Here is a 21,578-nt window from a genome sequence, read left to right as displayed (position 1 = left end):
ATCCTTAATTCCTTGGAAAAATAGAACTCTCATGCAAGCATTTTACGAACTGCTCTATATCATCACTGGTAGCAAATGTCTTGAAACATGTTGGTGATTGCACAAGCTACCCTTTTGCTATGTGACATACACATTATCACTTCAAACTGTGGAAAATATTAATTTTTGCTCATTGAACAGTGCTTTGCAAGGCATTGTTCAATATTTTTTTGCCTAAACTATCCACAATTATGTATCTTTGTGTTCAAACTTAGTATCTCTTTCCATTAATTTTAACATGACAAATTACAAGTATTCTCTAATGTCACATACTTAATTTCCCCATTTTTTTTCTCTCTATTAACACATTCTCTGCCAGATTGGTCAAAATGGCCGAAACGGGAACACACCAATCACGCCATGTTGGTCATTACGACTAAAACATCTGGCTTGACTTTGTTGTTCCTAGCATGCCATCAGTCATGATGATGCACATAAGGTATGACCGACAATGTGTGGGGAGTCAAGCGTACATAAAAGCATTTTGGTTGTCCTATTTTTTACATGGAAAAGAAAAGCGAAATTTTCAAATTTGCAAAATAAAGTCCAATAACCACTTTGATGCACGAGGCAAAATTGGTGAAACCACCCTGGAAGAGAACATGTTACTATGTTGACTGAATATACTTTCGGACTTCACATTATAAGCAAGAATGAAAATCCTTCACCACGGTGTTTCTCGTCTAGTAAAGGGAACTCCAACAAAGTCAGCTACTCCCTGTTGTTGGTACTTTTTACAGAGTTTTTTCAATAGGGAAGAACGCCAGAACACTTATGGGAACGTTATGAACCAGTTTTTGTCCAAAGTTAGTTATCAGATGACAAGGGTCACATATTCTGTTTATGAACTTCCTTCTGAACATAAACATTAGCCTTGTCACTGCGAAGGACTTTTAATTCAATGGAAGCGTCACACTGTAAATTGTTCGCGACAACCATTCATAATGAGCAGCTCTTCATGGATGTATCCGATTAAAATAATGTGCAATGGCATGCGAACGTCTCTCGATAGATGTCACTTTGATCTCGATGCATTACCGATGTGCTAAACAAATTTTAAGGCATTTTTCTAACACCTCGAAAAGGAGCTAATTGGTACAAGAATTCAGTCATAACTTTTTACTGGTTAAAGATACGTCGAAAAAACCTTCACCATTGCATTTCTCGTGAAATTCTAGCCCATTTTGATATGTCATACGACCCCCTTCCCATTTAAAATTCTGAAGTTGAATTCAAGATGGCGTACATCAAGATGGCCGCCGACCCTGCGGGTGTCGGCAATGTGGTTCCCCCTTGGCCTGATAATGATTGGTCATCACCATTTCCATGTTGCGCGCTGCAGTGGCCTTATACCGGGGGGTGTTAAGTGACTTATTGAGCCACCCTGTATGTATATATATATATATATATATATATATATATATGTGTGTGTGTGTGTGTGTGTGTGTGTGTGTGTGTGTGTGTGTGTGTGTGTGTGCGTGTGGTTGTGTGTGTGTGTGTGTGTATTAGCAGGTAACAATGTGTTATAAACACATTCTTACTTTCCAAAGAAGCGCATGTGGGATGGCAAAATGGATCCGGATCCAAAAATTCCGGATCCGAAAGTACTGGATCCGGATCCAAAAGTACCGGATCCGGTTCTGGCCATCCCTACAATGAATACCCACATTTTTATGGTTTCTGTTTATATATGCTAATTTTTTTTTTTAAAAAGTTTTTAATCCATTAACGTCCATCATCCTCATTTGAGGACACTAGGTTTCACATTATGTTGACACTTCACCTTCTCCATTTTTGCAATCATTATTGCTCTTTCATGTTAATTAGACTAATCTTTAAAAAATATTTTTTTCTTTCATATCTTCTCTAGTATATTACATTGTCAATAATTTGAACTGAATGTGGCTTGATGGCCATTTACAACATAAAATTTATTGAATTTTAAATGCAAAACTTTAAACAAACTATGTTTACAAAGAACAATACAAAGCATTACTTACCTAGTTGTGTTTTCTATCTGACATTAGCCTATTTTTTTTATATATATAAGAGTAAATTCAAGTGTTCTCAAATGAGGATGCTGGGGGGAATGGGTATAACAAATATGTCAGAGGAAGTTTCTTTGTGTCTCTCATATCACTATTTTTTTTCAACTTTGTTCAGTCAAACTTTGCAATTTCACTGTAAGGAAGATTTTGGATCAAAGTGACAATCAACAAGTGGCAAGTGATGCATGACATGTGACCTATGACATGCAACATGCCACTCACAACAATGAGGGTTCACACCGAAGTGAAAAGTGACAGTCTGTAAGCAAACATTCACTGTGCATAGGCAAACAACTGACAGAGGTGACACAATGCACGTATTGAGAAAGTGGCTCATTCCGAGATTGCCCATTCTGAGCAACAGCGACACATGTACCTGGCGGTGATGCTTCTATTTGAAAAGTTGCATTTATTACTGAGGGTTCACTTCCAAGTAACACTTGTAGTTTGCTGCCTTGTTGTTCTTGTCTAAAAACTCCCTAATGTAGTATTACAAATAATCAACCTCCATTGTTGTGTACAGCTGAAGTAAAAATATCATTGTTTTTGTGGAAAAGAGTGTTGCCAAATTCTTGGTTTAGTAGTGAATTTCCTGTATTTCATTATGCACTAACATATCATGAGTGGAGACTCATCACATAATGCTAGATGAAATGCAGACATATTATAGTATCCTGGGTTTCAAGACAAGGTTTCAAATGAATTTTTCTCTGATATTGTGTTGTGGGCCCCACAAGGAGTTGATTGATGAGAAAGATGATTCAGACGAATATTTCAGTGAAGTAAATTATGTGCCAGGATATCTTGAGATTCATATTTCAGGCCCATTTCATGGAAAGAGAACCCAGGACTGAGTAGTTATGTAGTAGGAATTTTCCAATCATTGTCACAGAATGGTGAAAAAGTTCAGTGGAGTTAGATGCATTCCCAATATACAAATCTAACATCACGTGGTTGATTGATTGATTAATTTAATTTATTTTATTTTACTTTTCTGCCAATTTTCTCTAATTGTGAAGGCGAGGATGAGTGATGAAATTGATGAATGGACATCCATGCCCAGGCTGGAATTGGAACCCAAGACTCCTGACATCTTAGTGTGCAGTTCTAACCACTCCGCCATGGAAGTTGGCTAACAAACTAACATTGGATATGAATGAAGCAAGTTTCTGTGTGGAAGAAATTAAGATGCGTATTCTGCTGTTAACACCATGCCATGCTCAGTGGAGGGACACAATGGTTTGGATTCTGTCTGCACCATATTAAAATTTCATCAAGATAGGAGCACAAGTTTTTTATTTATAGAATTTCAGAGTGTAAAAAAAACAGCAAACTCAAGTATCCATATATTTTTAATCCAATAGTAAATCTCTCCACTTTAGGTTCCAGCTGGTGGTTCCAACCTGGCCATGGATCATGGCTGCCTCTTTAGGAGTGTCTCATCATTAATTTCATCTAATCATTATTGATCCTCATAGCTGCAATTATTTAATTATAAAAGTGACAGAAGAGTAGAGCAAATAAAGAAAATTTACAAATAATTATGAATAAAGTAACTACAATGCAGTGGCAGCTGCTTAATATATGTTCCTGTGCTATACCAAGTTATTCAATTTGCTAAAATGAAAAGAAAATCAAGAAAAAATTGCATACATAAAACACTGAAGGTGCTTCTCATATTAAGAGGCAATTATTTACAAAATAATTACAGGCTTTTCACATCTAGGATATCTAGATGGAGTGGAAACTTAATGCATTGAAATAAATCTCAACTTTGAATTTTATATCTGGGGCTTCTGGTGTAAAAAAAAGCTGACCAGATGGAAACAATCATCAAAGTCAACACCAAATTAATTGTTGTAAACTTTCCAAAACTAATTATTTAATTACTATACATTGTACTCAATGTACTTCATTTAATACCATACTTACAAGAAAGAAACTTGGGAGTGTTTGGATTTGAACCCACGATCCTTAATTCCTTGGAAAAATAGAACTCTCATGCAAGCATTTTACGAACTGCTCTATATCATCACTGGTAGCAAATGTCTTGAAACATGTTGGTGATTGCACAAGCTACCCTTTTGCTATGTGACATACACATTATCACTTCAAACTGTGGAAAATATTAATTTTTGCTCATTGAACAGTGCTTTGCAAGGCATTGTTCAATATTTTTTTGCCTAAACTATCCACAATTATGTATCTTTGTGTTCAAACTTAGTATCTCTTTCCATTAATTTTAACATGACAAATTACAAGTATTCTCTAATGTCACATACTTAATTTCCCCATTTTTTTTCTCTCTATTAACACATTCTCTGCCAGATTGGTCAAAATGGCCGAAACGGGAACACACCAATCACGCCATGTTGGTCATTACGACTAAAACATCTGGCTTGACTTTGTTGTTCCTAGCATGCCATCAGTCATGATGATGCACATAAGGTATGACCGACAATGTGTGGGGAGTCAAGCGTACATAAAAGCATTTTGGTTGTCCTATTTTTTACATGGAAAAGAAAAGCGAAATTTTCAAATTTGCAAAATAAAGTCCAATAACCACTTTGATGCACGAGGCAAAATTGGTGAAACCACCCTGGAAGAGAACATGTTACTATGTTGACTGAATATACTTTCGGACTTCACATTATAAGCAAGAATGAAAATCCTTCACCACGGTGTTTCTCGTCTAGTAAAGGGAACTCCAACAAAGTCAGCTACTCCCTGTTGTTGCTCAAGAGCTGTGTTGCCACGTAAACGATTTTTGGACTAAGAAATATTTCAGGGTGGTCAGGTAACTCTTGGAGAATTGTACATCATGGCAAGTTTGAAAAGTACACACCTGGAAGATTGGTTCACAAGAGAGGTAGCAGATATGGGAGGATTGGTCTGCTAAAGGTTAATTTAATTTTAACCCTTCAAGCCGGGAGTTAAATACCCATCAGCCGATGCAAGAGGCGGTAATTTTAAATCACCAAAACAGCAATTTTCGCATAATGTCACAAAATTGAACATATCTTAAAAGCCATTTGCTCAATTACAATGAAATTTTCAGGACTTGTAAACGAAACTTCACACTACACAAAAATGTATAAATAATGACATTTATACTATAATAACAAAAATAATAATAAAAATAAAAAAATTACATGTTGCGTTTACAAAGTACTCCTTCTGTCTTGTGTTCTTGTTAGTTTAGAAGTCCAACGTTGTGTGGAACAATTTAAAATATGCTTCGAAACACAGTCCTACTTCACTATCTGAACACCAATAAACACTTTTGAACTATACTCATAAGCATAAATATTCCCAGAAGAAGATATATTTCTTCCACGGTAACTGGTTGCCATTTGCGCATTCATGAACGTGGTTTCAATGTGCAATGTTGAATACAAGTGTCGGCATATAAGTAATTTTCTCCGACAATGAGTTGTACAACTTGTTTGTCAAAAAACAACAAAAAGGCATCAAGAACATTATTCACTGCTTTTTGGGGACCGCACAATCCACAAAATGCAAGTTTATTTGCTTTGAAAGAGTTGTCAACTTCTTTCCAGTTCCAGGTTACATTCGATGACGCAACAGGTGAGGATGTAATGCCATCTAATTCGCTTTCACTATCATTGACACTATCTACTTCCTGTTCTGCATAGTTTACATCACTTTCACTTGTAGATAGAAATGAATAAATTGAACCTTCACTGTAACTTTCCTCTAAAAATGCACCAATTTCGTCCGCTTCGATTCCCTTTACCCGCTCGTTCGACGCCATTGCTCAGCTGTTCTTTTCACATAATAAAGTGATGCAATCGCATATAATTTCATGTATTTGGAAGCAAACCAACAGACAGCAAAACATTGCAGTCTACTCTTGAGTTACATGCGTTTTAATTCATATGGGAAAACAACAGATGGCAGAATATGCACCATTTCGTCACTAATACACGGGACGTATACGTGTACGTCGAACCGGCTTGAGGGGTTAACTCAAAATATACAAATTGCTTACCTTATTCATGATCTCTGCAAGATGAGAGAGTTTTGTAAGGCTTCTTATGCTGCTTGCAGTAGGATTTTGGACACTGATGACACATCTGAACTACTCTATTGCCACATAGATCACAGGAATGCCTTGTACATAACCACCTGCCTGTAAATAAAGGAAAATCTTAATATGTTTACCCAAATCCATTTTTAAAATGCGGACAATAATTTCCTTACCAGACCACATCATTTAATGCTTCTAGCACCAAAACTTTTATTTACCAAAATTCCTACAAATGTAGTAGTAATCAATTATTTGAAATATTTAGCCAAAATGCCTGTAAAATCTAACTGCCTTTGCTGGTAACAAGGATGAATGAAGAGGAGGAGGCTTACAGGTAGAGACACACACTTTAAAACATAACAAGAGAAGAGCAGCCAAAAGTGAGTGAGTCCCTCCACTGGGCTAGAATGCTGCATGCCAATCCTATGCACATTCAAAACAGTAATGATTGTAAGAAGACAAACAAGAAGGCAAGACAGATCATAAAGCTAACGAATTGGCAAGAATAACTGTTGGAATTGGAATGTAAGATACCAAAAAGGGAAAGAACAAAATTTAGTAAGAGATATTAGGGAAACAAAAGTTAATACTTGACATTGATAGAAACAAAGAAGAAATGCAATGGAAGTACCCAATGAAAATTTTCTACTCATGTATAGTGGGGGTCACAACACAAGAAAGAGCAAGAGTTGGAATGGCATGTATAATACAGAAGGACAGAAAGGAAAGGAATGGAAATCTACAAATGAAAGACCAATGATTAGACACTTTTAGAACAGATTTAGAATTAACTTTAGTAACAGTATATGTCGGGAATTAGATGAAACCTCAAACAATAAAAATCAATTTACGAAATATAATAAAGAAGTATTAAAGACACAGATAAAGAAGTAATTGCCTTTGAGATAAGAATACTGAAGTTGGAAATACTGATAAAAAGTTTTAGAAAAACAAGATGAGAAGAACAATAAAATGTTAACCTGTCTTCCACATAGTATACACTAGAAACTGAATTCTTGCAGGCAGACAAAGCACTGGTTCATTGACCAGCAACTTGTACATATTTCTTTATGATTTTCCCTTCATTCATCTCATCTAATTACAATTCATACACATTATAATGATTAACCAACCAAATATTGCCAGAAACGTGAGTAGAAAAAAACCATACCAACACTGGGGGAAAAATGACAGAACTCTATATAATAAATAGCTTATCTATCAGATACACCATATTTATAAATGAATTGAAGTGAACCAAGTAGAAATGGAAAAACTATAATAAATTACATTATTGTGGAGAGGGAGGGAGAGGGGAGAGAGGGTGAGAGAGAGAGGGAGAGAGAGGGAGAGAGGGGAGGGGGAGAGAGGGGAGGGGGGAGAGGGTGTTATTTTCATCCACTTTATGCTCAGAATAGGCCAAACAGAGTAAACAGTGCTGAATTTAGACATGAAACTGAATTTTGAACCACTGTTCAAAGTGCCTCCACTGGGGATTGAACCCAGGACCTCTTGATGAAAAGGCAAAATTTTAAGTGACAACACCATCTGGAAAGCTCTGGGCAGAGAGAGATGAAAAATGTATCACAGATGAAATCGACAAAAGTGATCATAAAAAGTAAAGTAAAGTGCTCCCCTGTGCTTTGCACCATGCCAAGAAGGTGTATAGGGAGTGTGGGGTTAGGACCCCACACTTTCTTGATCTCAGCCGAGCTTGGGGTGATGTGATCAGCACCATGCCCTTGGCCACCTTTACTCCACAGAGTTTCTTCCAGGTACCCACTTTATACGATGCTGGGTGGGTGCCGGAGCCACTTGAACAGGTTGAAAAAGTCCCGGTTCTCCCCCCCCCCCCTCCCAGGGATCGAACCTGGGTCTCTCGCATGGTAGTCAGATGAAAAGTGATCATAAAATTCTAATATTATTTGATATGACCATGTTGTATGAGAAGACAAAAAGAAATAAGAGAAAGAAGATAAAACTATACAAAGAAAGCATATTATTAAAGTATACGAATTAAAGTGTGAAAAATGTCCAAAAACATTGAAGAAAATAGAGAATCTGATTAGGAGTTAAATGCTGTAACAAGTGACTGATTGATTGATTTGTTTTATTTTACTTCACTTTGGTGCCATTTTTGGCTAATTTGCGAAGATGGGGATGAGTGATGATATGATGAAATAGATGAATTGACACTCACAAGCATCAATGCCCACGCTGGGATTGGAACCTGAGACTCCTGGCATTGTAGCACACAGTTGAGGACTTAGCTTTCTTTACTTTAGTATAAGTGGAAAATGGGAAACTGCAGCTGAACAAGTTGCTTCCTAGAGTAGCAACTGAGAAGATAACTGATTGGAGGACATCAAAAATTTAATGCAAGATAAAAGAAAAGAAAAGAAAAGAAAAGAAAATGGAAAAGAAATATTTCACTAGTTACCTTTAACATATTAGAGAAATTGAACACAAAAAGTTAAAGTGAAGCAAGTGTTTCAAGTAATGAAAAAAGGAAATTTGAGGAGTATGGAATAAGTATGGAGCACAATTATATTGAGGGAAAAAAAATTCTATGAATTTTTGAGAAACATGGAACCTAGTTTTTACGTTTTTCATGGAACAAAACTGAAAATGCTTAAAATGCAAGAAAATGTAAAATTCAGGAAAACTTCAAAACATTTTTCTATGTTGGGACCAAAAAAATTGAATGTACAATGTGGGAAAACATAAGATCTGAGAACATAAAATCGGGGTTGCACTGTGTAATGAAAATAAAAAGTTACTGAAAAATTCTAAAAAAAATATGAAAAAACAGATTATACTTCCAGGAACTACTAAAGGACAGTGAAGAAGTAATTGAAGACCAATTAGAAAAGGTTGCCAGACATGGTGGCATTGCACCAGAAAGGATTAAATATATGGGAAAGAAAGGAGAAGATTTGCTTCCCAGGACAAAATATGGCATCGCAGGAAAGGAAGGCAGTGAAGGGCTGGGAAGTATTAATACTAATACCCATACATGAGACAGGTGATAACGGAAGGTAAATATCATAGAGGTTGCTCTACAGACGATGGAAGGATTTTTTTTTCCAGGGAGGGGCAAGCAAAGTAATTATTTTCCAGGATGTAGGGGGGGGGGGGCAGGGGAGGCATATTTTCCCTCATAATTGTGATGCCTCCTCAAGAAACACTGCTTCACTCTGAATTAACATGTTCCTTCCATGCCCTCATAATAATTAACATAAATTACAGTGACTGGAATGAAATTATGTGTGAAATATATACCTTAAAGGTTGACATTCATTTCCCAGGGGGGGGGGGGAATGCCCCCACATTGCCCCCCTTCCAGACATCTATGGGTAGCTCCTTTCTCATCACATCAAGTAAAGCATAGTCCAGATTTATGGTGAACAGATTAACACACAGATCTGATTTAGACCATGTTCAATATTGACATTTAGATTATATTATATTATATAATAAAGTAAAAAAATATATGTAACTATGCTTCATAATAGTGGAAAAAGTCTTCCATGGGGTAACATGGAAGCAAACACTAAATAAAAATAATATAAACGGAAAGCTGACAGAGCCAAACAAAGTCTGTACAAAATGAACAAATGTTATGTTAGAACTGGCAATAATACATCAGATTAATTTATATCCACAAGAGTAAGTCCATGTGATATATCATCACCGGCCTACCCGATGGCATAGTGGTAACATCGCTGTCTTGTAATCAAGGGATCCTGGGCTCGATACCTGGTACAGGTATAATGCACAGTGGTTTCAATCCAACTTTAAACTGTAGATCCAATACTGGTTAGCCTATCTGTGCACCAAGTGGACTTAAAACAACAACAATTCAATACTTCATCACCATACTTGTTTGTAATATTGATGAACAATGTTCTTCTTCTAGAATTTAAACCAATGATGGGAAAATTCAAGGCAGGAATTTGGAAAGTGAAAGTGGTAATTGTGTCTAAACTCTTCAATACTTTTTTGCACATTCGCAAGTAATCCTACAAAAAAATCTGTGAAAATGGACAATACTTTATCAATAAAATAAATGAGAATAAGACAAATGTATTAAAAATAGAGAGAGAAGGATTAGCACAAGTTCAATATTTTTAGTATTTCAAGTGTCACTATTAATTTTAGTGGACAGAGCCTCATACACATACATAGTCTCCTTGGACCGGACTTTGAAAGCACGAGTTTTTCAAACTTACTGCAATGTACAAAAAAGATCATAGCTCCAGACAGTGGTGGCGATTGAGTCCCAAAACTGGGGGAGGGTGGGGGGAAGGTGCCAAAACTGTGGCGGGTGCACAGATAGTACATTTACATATGATTTAGCATACTGAGGAGGCAAAAGTGGCAAAAACTGGGAGAGGGCAACTGCCCCCCTCGCCCACCCTTAATCACCACCACTGGCTCCAGAACTAATTGTCGCAGAGAGAAGAAATCACTTTTTTTCCACAATGACAAGGCTTTTAGTGGAGGTGAAATGTATACATTGTACCTCCCAATATTGAAAGTGAAACAGTGTCTGGCACGAAATATGCACCGGCATTACTCTCTCTCACTACTATTGTCTCAAGATTACCCATGATGCTAACCTTTTAACTAGTCGGGGCATGAGATTCCATTTACACTCAGGGTTCGGGTAAAAGTACACTGTCTAAAGTTGGAGAAAGTTTAATAACTGTAGCTGGATACACTTATGCAACTGTAAACATTGTAAGTTTAGCACACGCCCATGTATGATATTACACTCACTTGGCCAATATATTGCCACACAATGGGAGGAGAATGGCTTCTGTAAACGGCCGTAAACTGGGAACATGTACACTGCTGTTGCTGCCCTCTGGAGTCATATCATTAGCTCCAACAAACGTCAGGAAAGTGCAATCCTTTACTAGTGCCGACTTCTGTAGCTGTAGACTTTTACAGGGAACTGTTGGCTTTCGGGGAGCAAGGGGCATCTATTTGGGTCACCCTCACGATAACCGTAGAACTTTATCTGACCTGTAAATATACCTTATGAGCGGTTGCCTAGAAACCCAATGCCACACTACCCTGGCAGGGTGCTGCAGGTTGATAGGGGAGGAAACCTCTCGCAGCAAGAGGAGCAGGTCCTCTCACTCTAAAGTGGAGTTTAATCTCTCTCGCCAATAGGCAGAGTGGGGTATCTCTCACTCAAAAGTGGAGTGGGTTCTCTTGCCAGAGGCAGAGTTCAATCTCTCTCGCTGGAAGGCAGAGTGCAGCTTCTCTCACCCGCAGGTGGAGGACAACTTCTCTAGGGTTTTTGGCCTCTCGCAAGAGCAGAGAGCACCTTCCTTCCTTCCTTCCTTAGGATGCTTGGCCTCTCGCAATAGCGGAGTGCTCCTTCTTCCAGGTCAGTTTTGTAAGAGAGATCTTATCGTGAGCCGACCTGAAAGCCAACTCAAGAAAATCTGCTCCGTGGCTGGTTATATAGCCTCGATTCAAGTAGCGCCTCTAGCACCGTTCACGTGAAGTATGTGGAACCATGCTAGAGCAGGCAAGGCCATCTCTACGGCAGACGATTGAACTACGTGCTCAAGGCAGAAAAGATAAATACATATTATAATATTAAACGTGTGCTACATGTTAATATACAATTATCAGATTAACATTACATATTCTTTGTGACCACGCAGGGCATGATTAACATTACAACTCAGCATAATATGCTAACACAGATCACCTGACCTCATTATCACCATTTACAATGAATGGTTAACACAAAAAAAATTGACAGAATTAGCAATTAACATGGAATAATACACTCAGAAACTAAATAATTGTGATGACCTCGCAGGATCATTACAAAAGTTAGAGGAAGAAGAAGTAGAAAAAAATTGATTACAAATAAAAGTATTCGGTACACCCTTGTGGCCATCACAACAAACCAAACCAAGGTTTACAATGAGGAATGCACTGGAACTCCATATTAGTTTCATGCTGGAACTCAGTTTCTGCTGTGATATATGTATCAATTTTAATTACTTAATATGCTATGCAAAAGTTCTTCATTAGTAACATTACATTAATTATTGTAAACAATGGCTGAAGAGAGAGAAGTGAAAGTTCTTGTACTAAATTTGTCTTCTATCGGTGGGCAGTTAGGAACTTTAGAAGAAAATAATAAATTTTAGTCAATGCTATTTGTTTAAGATATAATTGAGAATCTGATATCCTGAAATGGCAGATGTGGCAAATGTTGGTTGATTGATTTGGTTGGTGTTTGTGGTGTTTGCTTATACCGATTATCATTTTAAAAGCTCCACCACATTCTCCTTGTTGCATTCACGAGGAGTTTTGCGTCGGAGTGTACCAGATGCTCGGGTCTCGTCGTCGGGCAAGTAGAACTGGCAATGCTGCTTCCCCTACCGGGAGATTAGTGTAACTCAACGGAGAAGGCCACGCCTGCGGGCGAGGTTTTCTTCGGAGAGAAAAGCAGTGACAGTTGTGGCATACCATTCAAAAGGAGCTCTCTTCTCCTTGCTCACACACAGGCAAAGGTGGTTGGACATGGGTCTACATGTGGATTTGACCATTCCTTTTGACTGCTGGTTTCAACATGGAGTATTAAGTATATTTAAATAATTCATTTTGGTTTGGAGTTAATGACCGGTCTGTTTTAGTTTATTATGATTTTATGTAATAGTTTAAATTATTCATTTTCGTGCTTCAAAATTTAATTTTTATATTCCATGCAACCACAGTAAATTTCAATACCTTGATTCCGAGAATATCTCGGACAAAAGGACCTAAGCTATTCCGATCACCTGAACCCGTGCAAAATGCCAGAAACTTAATTAAATGTGTGCTTATCTTCATACTGTTTTTTAAAAGGTATGTAGGGTTAATGAATTATTTATTACACATGTGTGTTTTACTATTCTACGTACAGTGATATTTGTGAACACTTATTTTGTCATTTGTTTGGGGACAGTTACGAAATGTACGGGCATTATATTGTTATAATAAATTTGCCACAAAATTGAAGTCCGACGTTTTCTAAAAGTTATTATTTGTAGACCAATCATTCCATCTATCTGTTGTTTTGGGGGACAAGCGTAACTGAAGTAATAAATGAGGGGAAGGAGCTATGTTACGTTCTTGAATAAGATAAAATTGTAGTTATAAAGCTTCTTGATTCTGCATGTTAGATCAGATCTGTTGTTGTGGCTAGACAACCACTATTATGGAAACAGATGGGTAATCGCGACTGTAGAGGAAAGGGGAACAAAACTGTATGATTGGGATTGGGTGCTCGGGATCCACGGTATTTGGTTAGTCAGCATAAAAGGGGACCCAAGACTTGATATCTCTGTGGCTATATCTGGATATTATATTTCGGATGGATGATTAGTTTGTCACAGAGGTAATATATGGTGATTTTGAGTAAAAAAGGGAAAAGGTTTGCAGGTTTGCTTACTTTCCTATAGATCTAACTTTTTCTTTACTCTAAATTTGGCCAATGCTGATGTGAGGTGGTCGTGAGCTTGGTGGTTTAACAAAACATATTTTATATTTTTTTAATTTTTTTTTTTGGCTTCCAAAATTTTACCACCTTGTTTGAATGCCACAACCACGTCACATGTTTTAAGTCCACTTTATGCACAGTAAGGCTAATTGGGAATGGACCTACAGTTTAAAATGGGATCCAAACCACTATGTGCCTCCACCGGATATTGAACACAGGACTCCTTGATTACAAGGCAATGATGCTACCACTGTAACATTGGGAGGCCTGTGACAGATGTTGTGTTTATACATTTACTTTGGACACAAAAACAATGAGAATCTGTGTTATTTTTAATGACGGTAAACAATGTCACATTGGCATATTATTATAGGTGAGAATAAAACTAGGGCATATAAAACTGGTGAGTATCGGATGATTTTCTTTTACTGATACCATCTGACATCAAAAATTTTCAGTGGCTAGAAGAGTGGGAGACTAGCACAGGAAGTTTAATAGATTTTCTAGAACACTTTCCCCAACTTCCTGGGAAGCAGATGGCGCAAGATCAAAGGCATGGATAAGTGAAAGCTGAACCCAAAGTGACCATGAAGGCATGGAACTGCTTAGTTAACGCTGTAGGAAATAAACAATTCATTGCCAATTCCTGCTTGAAACTTTTGATGGTAAGATAGGTGGATGTTTTAACCCTCCGCCACACTAATTCCGGAGTTCTTGGAAAAGAGGGATGAAGGTCGCTGTGAAATTAGCTTTGTTATATCTACGTTCAAGCGGAAAGGGGAATTGGCCATTTATTCTTATCCTCTTCCCTTCCGTCCTTTGTGTGACTGCCGGTATCAGCCAATGAGGGTTATTTATTTCTGCTGGAAGCTGGCCCATGTGGCAAAGTGGTTAGCACATCATGCTACAAAGCCAGAGCTCCCGGGTTCGAATTGCAACTTCAGCATGGATGTTTGTGAGTGTCCATTCATCAATTTCATTACATCATCATGCATTCCTATCTTCGTAAATTAGCCAAAAGTGGCACAAAAAGCGAAGTAAGATAAAGAAAATAAATCAATTATTTCTGCCAATATTACATTGGGAACATATGGGTCTGACTGACAGTACTAAGGAAAATAAGCTAATCGGGACTGGACCTACATTTTATTTAAAGTGGGACCCAAACCACTATGTACTGATATTCTACTGAGTATCGAACCTGAGATCTATTGATTTTGATTTTTTTTTATTTGATTTAGTTTATTTTACTTCGCGTCTTGTGCCTCTTGGCTAATTTGCGAAGATGGGGATGATTGATGAAATGATGAAATTGATGAATGGACATTCACAAACAACCAAGCCCGACCAGGATTTGAACCCGGGACCCTTGGCGTCGCAGCGCGATGTGCTAACCACTCGGCCACAGCTATTGATTTTGATTACAAGGTGACGGCGTTATCATTACACCATTGGGGAGGCCCCTCTAAAGATTTATGTACAACAATACTTGCAATAATGTGCATAAAATATGTACAGTATGAGTGTCTGACTATATTGCCGATCCTCCAATTATTTTTTTTTAAATGAAAATTATGCAACATTTTTGAAAGTCATATTTTTTGTAAAATGTTATATAATTTTGCCCGCCAGAGTGGTATTCAATTTTGAAATTTGTATGTATATGCAAGTTTGTAATCAGTGTTACAGTAGAGAGAAGTGAAGTGTAATCGTGTGATATCTTTACAACCATAACTACTACTACAATTTTGATTCTATGGTACTCCCCAATTTACAGTGTTCTACACCCCTTAGATACTTAACCAAGATTGCCACGTACCTGGCGGTGAGGGTTACGAAACAAGAAGAAGAAGAAATTACATGTTAAATGGGAAGATACAAAAAATAGATTCTTTCGTGAAGAGATTGTACTTTCTTGTATTTCAGTGTGAAGGTAAGTGATAAGGATAAATCTCTTGCTCCATATAGTGATTGCAACACTTGTGTTGAGGGACTATGTTATTGGTATGATGGAAAAAGAAAAGCAATGTCTTTCTCAGTACCTATGGTGTGGTGCAAAAAGAATAATCATCATAAGGAATGATATTTTTATTTGTCCCAAGTTACTGTTTACAACAAAAAAGGAAAGGAATTAAATATCCCGATCTGCCATCAGTTAAGTGGCCTATTCTGCATGGACCTGACTTGCCAGTACCTAAACAACCAGAAGTGACAATGAATTTGAAAGCAGTTCCTCATATGATGGAATGTATACCGAAATAGAAGAGTTAGACACTTCACCGAAACTGTTTATCCAACCTGAGTTAAATGATTTGGTATGCGAGCGAGCTAGAGCTCACTAAAGAAAAGAGTAATTACTTGGCTAGAGACTATACGAGAAGAATATTTTGGCCTGAGGTTACATTTTCTTGATATAGAAATTGTGACAACATAAGAAGGTCAACTGGTATTTTGTGAACATATTCCTTCCACATTTTGTGCCCATATTCCTTCCCACATTTGGGTCAGCATGACGACATCCATGGTGACTATCGTGTTGTTTATTCTGGCTTTCAGTTCATCAATCTTGATCACTTTTGTACAGTTCCTCATCAATTTTTGTTGTGTTTTGAATGAACGCTCCCCGGGGAAATGGATTTGGACTTGGTGGTCCAATTCCTTGGCCCCGAAGGTCACCTGGGACAACCCCATTGGATTTTATTTCTCTGGGGATATGTGGCAGACATTGTTTTTAGGCAAAAGTGCAACATACAGAAGTGTACTCATACAGTACATAAAACTGTTTGAGTTTATCTATCAATGCCACCAGTTTATTTCTATATTCCTTAGTTTCTAATTTATAAATAATTGAATTGTGTCACACACCCTGTACCACAGTAAGATCTATCTCATAATAGTGTGAGGGAAAACAAATATATTTTCAAATGCCACTTGTTAATAATAGTAAAAATGGATTATTCAAAATGAAATCCCAGCTTTAAAAATAAAATACTGTTTATTGCTGACTAATACTAGTGTAAATTGTAAGATGCATATGTTGAAAGTTTTTTACGAGACAGATAAAGATGCTCTATGTGACTTCATTGTATGATACAATATCAGTGAAATATGCAGCAAAACGCAGTCCATTGGATGTAATCCTAAGAAGTCAGTACTTGCAGAAATTGCAAGCGGTATGATCTCATATGCTTTCGGACAATTGTCCAGACAGTTGATTGTGGCAGTTGAAGCTCTTGACATGCCTAATCTGTTGATTTCTGTGGACTCCACTGGAAACCTTTGTGGACATGGTCCACAGTGTCATTCACCACTGATGGTCAACCACTGAATTTCCCTTTGCACAGACAACTCATATGCATGAATTATTTGTACCACTTAACCTGCCATTACTAGTGGGCGAGCACTGCGCTCACTTTCATTTTCAAATACTTGTAATTTGAGCTTCATGAAAGTATGAAAGCCATGCCCTTGTCTACCATCCTTCCTGAGTATCCCCTTCAAAATGATACAGCAATCCAAAATATGAGTCATCGGCAATGCTCTTTGAGTCATCTTGGCTTCAGTCTTAGAGTACAGAAGGAATAGAGAGAGACCAAGCGTGTTTTCTGGATGAGGGGAATGAAGCTGTGAGGGGAAGGGGGTGAGGAAAAACTGCCATCTTGGGATGTGCCACAGTGACAGCTGATACAGTGGTGGAAGAAGGGATTTGAGCGTGGAATGTTCGTTTATAGTGCATACTATCTGTACATTTCAGGGACACTGCAAGTAGACAATAAATCAGAAGCACTTCCTACATGAGCTAAACATCAATAGTGAACAGGAACACCACACTTGGATTCCCCTACTACAACAGTTAGTGCCAGGAAATAGCAGACAACATGGACGCAGGTGTACAGATTACACCATCGCACCTAGCGGCAGCCGGATAACTACAAACAATAGAAGCACGCCAAGCAACAGTACAAGTTCCAACAAGGATGGTGGCAGTGGCCACTGAAATTAATAGAACAAAGAAGAAAAAACAGTTTTGTGGATAAAGTGAGTACTAGTTTTTTCCATATTTAAATGGTATACTTATTTAAAATATGTAATTTAAGATGTGGAGTTCACATTGGCCATTTCACATACTCAGACTCAAATTACATCTACAAACTCAAGTCATACGGGATATACAAGGTAACCAATTGATGTCCCATTAATCATGCACTCACAGAGAGGAAACAAAATGACGCACGTGCCTGCCAAGCGATCGGGAGTTAGTCTGGCCACAGACTGTCAGTAATACAGGCACGTTGCGCACACACAGCAGTCATAGCTCGTCCAGTGTCGAAGAGAAATGGAGGTATCGAAGCAGCTTGTTTGCGTGTGTTTGTTGTATGACTTTAAAGTGGGCCTATCAGCTGCCGCATCAAGTCACAGCATTTGCCAGGCATTTGGGGAGAATGCCGTGAACGAATGCACTGCCAGGCATTGGTTCCAGAAATTCTGTTTGGGACATGTGAGCCTTTCAGATGAACCTCGCAGTGGACGACCACATGTGTTGGATGACGAATCCTTGAAAGCAGCCATCAAAGAGGACAGTGGTCTAACGTGTGATGAACTTGCAGAAATGTTCCATGTTTCCCCTGCAACCATATTTGATCTCTTGCTCACTGGTGACGAAAAGTGGGTCCTCTATGACACTTTCAAGCATATCAGACATTGGTTGTTGCCACGTGACCCTGTTCCTCAAACCTCACAACCACCTTTGCACCCACGAAAGGTTATGCTCTCTGTATGGTGGAATTGTCGGCAAGTGGTACATTACGAGCTCCTTCCACCTGGTCAGACCATCAGTGCTGAAATTGTGCACCGTGCATTGCGGCAGAAGGAGCAAGCATTGGTGAATAGCAAGGGTGTGCTGTTCCTGCACAACAATGCCAAACCACATGTGGCAAAGAGGACCCGGGAGACCCTTCAGCAACTTGGCTGGGAGACACTGTGCCATCCACCATATTCACCGGACCTTGCACCAACAGATTACCACCTGTTTGATTCCCTCAACAACCACCTCTGTGGGAGATCCTTCGCAAATGAGGGAGACCTGCGGAACACACTCACAGATTTCTTTGCATCCAAGACCACCGAGTTTTATCATCAGGGTATTGTGTAGCTTCAAGAACATTGGCAAAAGGTGTTGGATGCTGATGGAGATTACTTCAAAACCTAGAGGTACGTACCGTCCACTGTATTGCTCTTTGTTTATCACTGCTCTAGAATGGCAAGAACTTTTTTGGTTACCTTGTACTAATTTATGAAATTATGTTAGCTTTATATAAATTTCAAACTCAAGTTTACCTAATCAACTACAAGATATCTTAGACTGTTCTGCAAAAAAAGGAAATGGATTGGGAGAATTAAGTTTTATTTTCCACATAGCTTCTTCTCTTTTCCTACCTTGATAAAACTAAAAGTTAAACTGTGAAAAAAATGTTTCAGAGCCTTAATAAATATGTATAAATTCAATTGGATTTGGATTAACGAAAGATGCAATTCTTCACGTGTATGGAAAAAAATTCATGCAGAATTCACGAAGAATTCCCAAAGCCAATAATTCATGCCTAATTCACAGAAATCAAGGAATTTCATATGAGTAGCCACCCTGTCCTAGCAGTGAAGTGTGGAACCAACAGTGTGCAGGATACTTCAAATAAAAACTGGTGGACATCAGGCACAGATGTGCACCCACGTAATGATGATATGCTCCATAACTTCCCCACAATAAAATCATGAAACCATGGAGTTGCTTTTGAATAACCTGTATTGTTTTGAAATTTGAGCATGCCATACCTTCATATGTATACAAATGAACAAAAGAGACAGGACTGAATATCATGTGTAGTTTTGAAGAAATGACATGTTAATTTGCTGCAACATGGTGGTTGCCTATATACTTCCCACCTATCCATAGTGAAGTACATGTGGTGGAACTATAGTTCCCAGCCATCCACTAAAGGTTAATAGTAATGAAAAATAGACCAAAAATTAAATACTAGCACATAGAACAGAAATAAATTATCTTATGCAAGAAATTAGATGATTATTACGTAACTACAAAATGATGCAGAACACAAAAATGGTACTTTACAATTTAACTTTCCTACCAACAGTACTGTATGGATGTGAATCATAGATACTTAACTAAATACAGGACCAAATTTGCTTACATTTGAAATTAAGTATCTTGAAAAAAAATGGTGGAAAGACAAAAGAGACAAAATCAAACTTCAAAGCAAGTAGGAGAAAAAGAATATTGAACAGGCACACTAAGATGGTTTATAGCTCTAAGCAAAATGCATGAATATGAAAAACATAGCCAAGTATTTGAGACATGACTTGTAAATTTAGGAAAAGAGACCAAAAAGGAAGACCTCACACATAGTTCATGTAAAGGAGGGGGGGGGGGGGGTTCTACCTTTGGTATGATTAGGGTTGCTATACTTTATAAGTGAAAATCCAAGACACTGCTGACCAGAAGCTTGTTGGGGGGACCGGGGGGGGGGGGGGTGCTAGACCTGACAAGGTTGTGTGAATGTACATATCCATTCTTTACACTTCTAAAAAAAAACAGAAATCCACTTCGAAGTGTACAATTAATCTTGCAAATTCCCTTCTGGTGCCATAATGAATTAAGCTGCTATCTCACAATGTCGAAACTTTATTTGAGAACTGTGGACTGAAGATTATGACGCTTTCTAATCTTAAGCAATGGGCACCCAAGCACTGACTGTTTACAGTAAACAGCTTACTATGCAATGGAAGAGATATGCAACCGAAATTCAGTGCTGCTAGCATAGGCATAGTTGGGGGGGGGGGGGGGCTAGCTGGGGCTAACTTTATTCATGCTTTTATTTATTACAAAATTCATCACAGACATTCTCCTTGGGAGACAGGTGATCCCCACATAATCTTATCCAAAAGAAATGGAATTGATAAATGGAATAAATACGTCATTATTAAAGTGGATTTTTATGTAATATCAACCCCTAAAATATGTACATAAATATGTAATAAAAATGTCTGAAATATGTAAAAAATATGTAAATTCATAATGAAATATGTACTATAAATATTTATTCCAAACGTTACTTCCTATTTTTGTTACATATTTTTCCTCACAAAGGGATGTGTTTATTTCAAAAAGACTTACAAAAATTGAAGTTACAAGATTACAATGCTTACATTAAGTATTTTTTATGTTCTTATAGAGCAAAAATATTAACCACAATTTGAATATATTCAATATTTAATATACAATGTCACCAGGTACCATTCAAAATGTTCAGTAGTAAATTTTCGTTGCCCAAATTTTTCACTCAAAAAGCACTTACAAAAATTCAGGTTACCTTTGATCTTGGGGCAGGCACTGTATTTAATTATTTAACTTACAATATGTTACCAGGTACATTTCCAAATGTCGCCGCTCAGATAATATGTTCTTGTACGCAGAGAAACTTCTCTCCACGTCACAAGAAGTAACCGGAGCGTACTTCAGGAGGTGAATGTGGTCGGGAGAAATATCATTGGGAGGGTTAACTGTTTCACAAATGAGAATGCAGCTCACTGTAAATAAGCTGACGTAACCTGGGTTTCTTTCAGTCACTGCGTCAAATTTTCTTCGAGCTTTCTCTTCCACATCTCCTCCAACAGCAGACAGTTTCTTTCTTGCATCCTCATATATATCCATGGCTTCCAGGAGAGGAAGCCCAACAGTTTCAAGTTTTTTTATGCTTGTATCAATCCAACCAAAATTGCTGTTTATGTATGCCATATCGCAAGCAAGTTTGGTGTCCTTGAAGAGATTTTGAGCAGTGCGTACCGATACAGCTGAGTCCGTCGAAAATGAGTCAAGCACAGATTTCACTTCTTCAAAATGTTCGTTGTA

General features: G+C 37.9%; 1 protein-coding gene across 2 annotated transcripts in view; it reads right to left on the bottom strand.

Moving 5' to 3' along the window:
• The window catches only part of LOC145984493 (histone-lysine N-methyltransferase NSD2-like), a 514,670-nt gene that overhangs the window by 16,838 nt on the left and 476,254 nt on the right, over positions 1 to 21,578 (bottom strand). For both annotated transcript variants that reach the window (XM_083118148.1, XM_083118150.1), the window contains exon 15: positions 6,100 to 6,240. In XM_083118148.1, coding sequence (XP_082974274.1) covers positions 6,101 to 6,240 — 140 coding nt within the window. In that variant the 3' untranslated portion in view covers position 6,100. The remainder of the gene's footprint in view (positions 1 to 6,099; positions 6,241 to 21,578) is intronic.

The sequence above is a fragment of the Lepisma saccharinum genome, chromosome 2 (genome assembly GCF_977018435.1).
Source record: "Lepisma saccharinum chromosome 2, izLepSacc3.1, whole genome shotgun sequence".
NCBI classification, from domain to species: domain Eukaryota; kingdom Metazoa; phylum Arthropoda; class Insecta; order Zygentoma; family Lepismatidae; genus Lepisma; species Lepisma saccharinum.
This window is presented reverse-complemented; position numbering and strand designations above follow the sequence as displayed.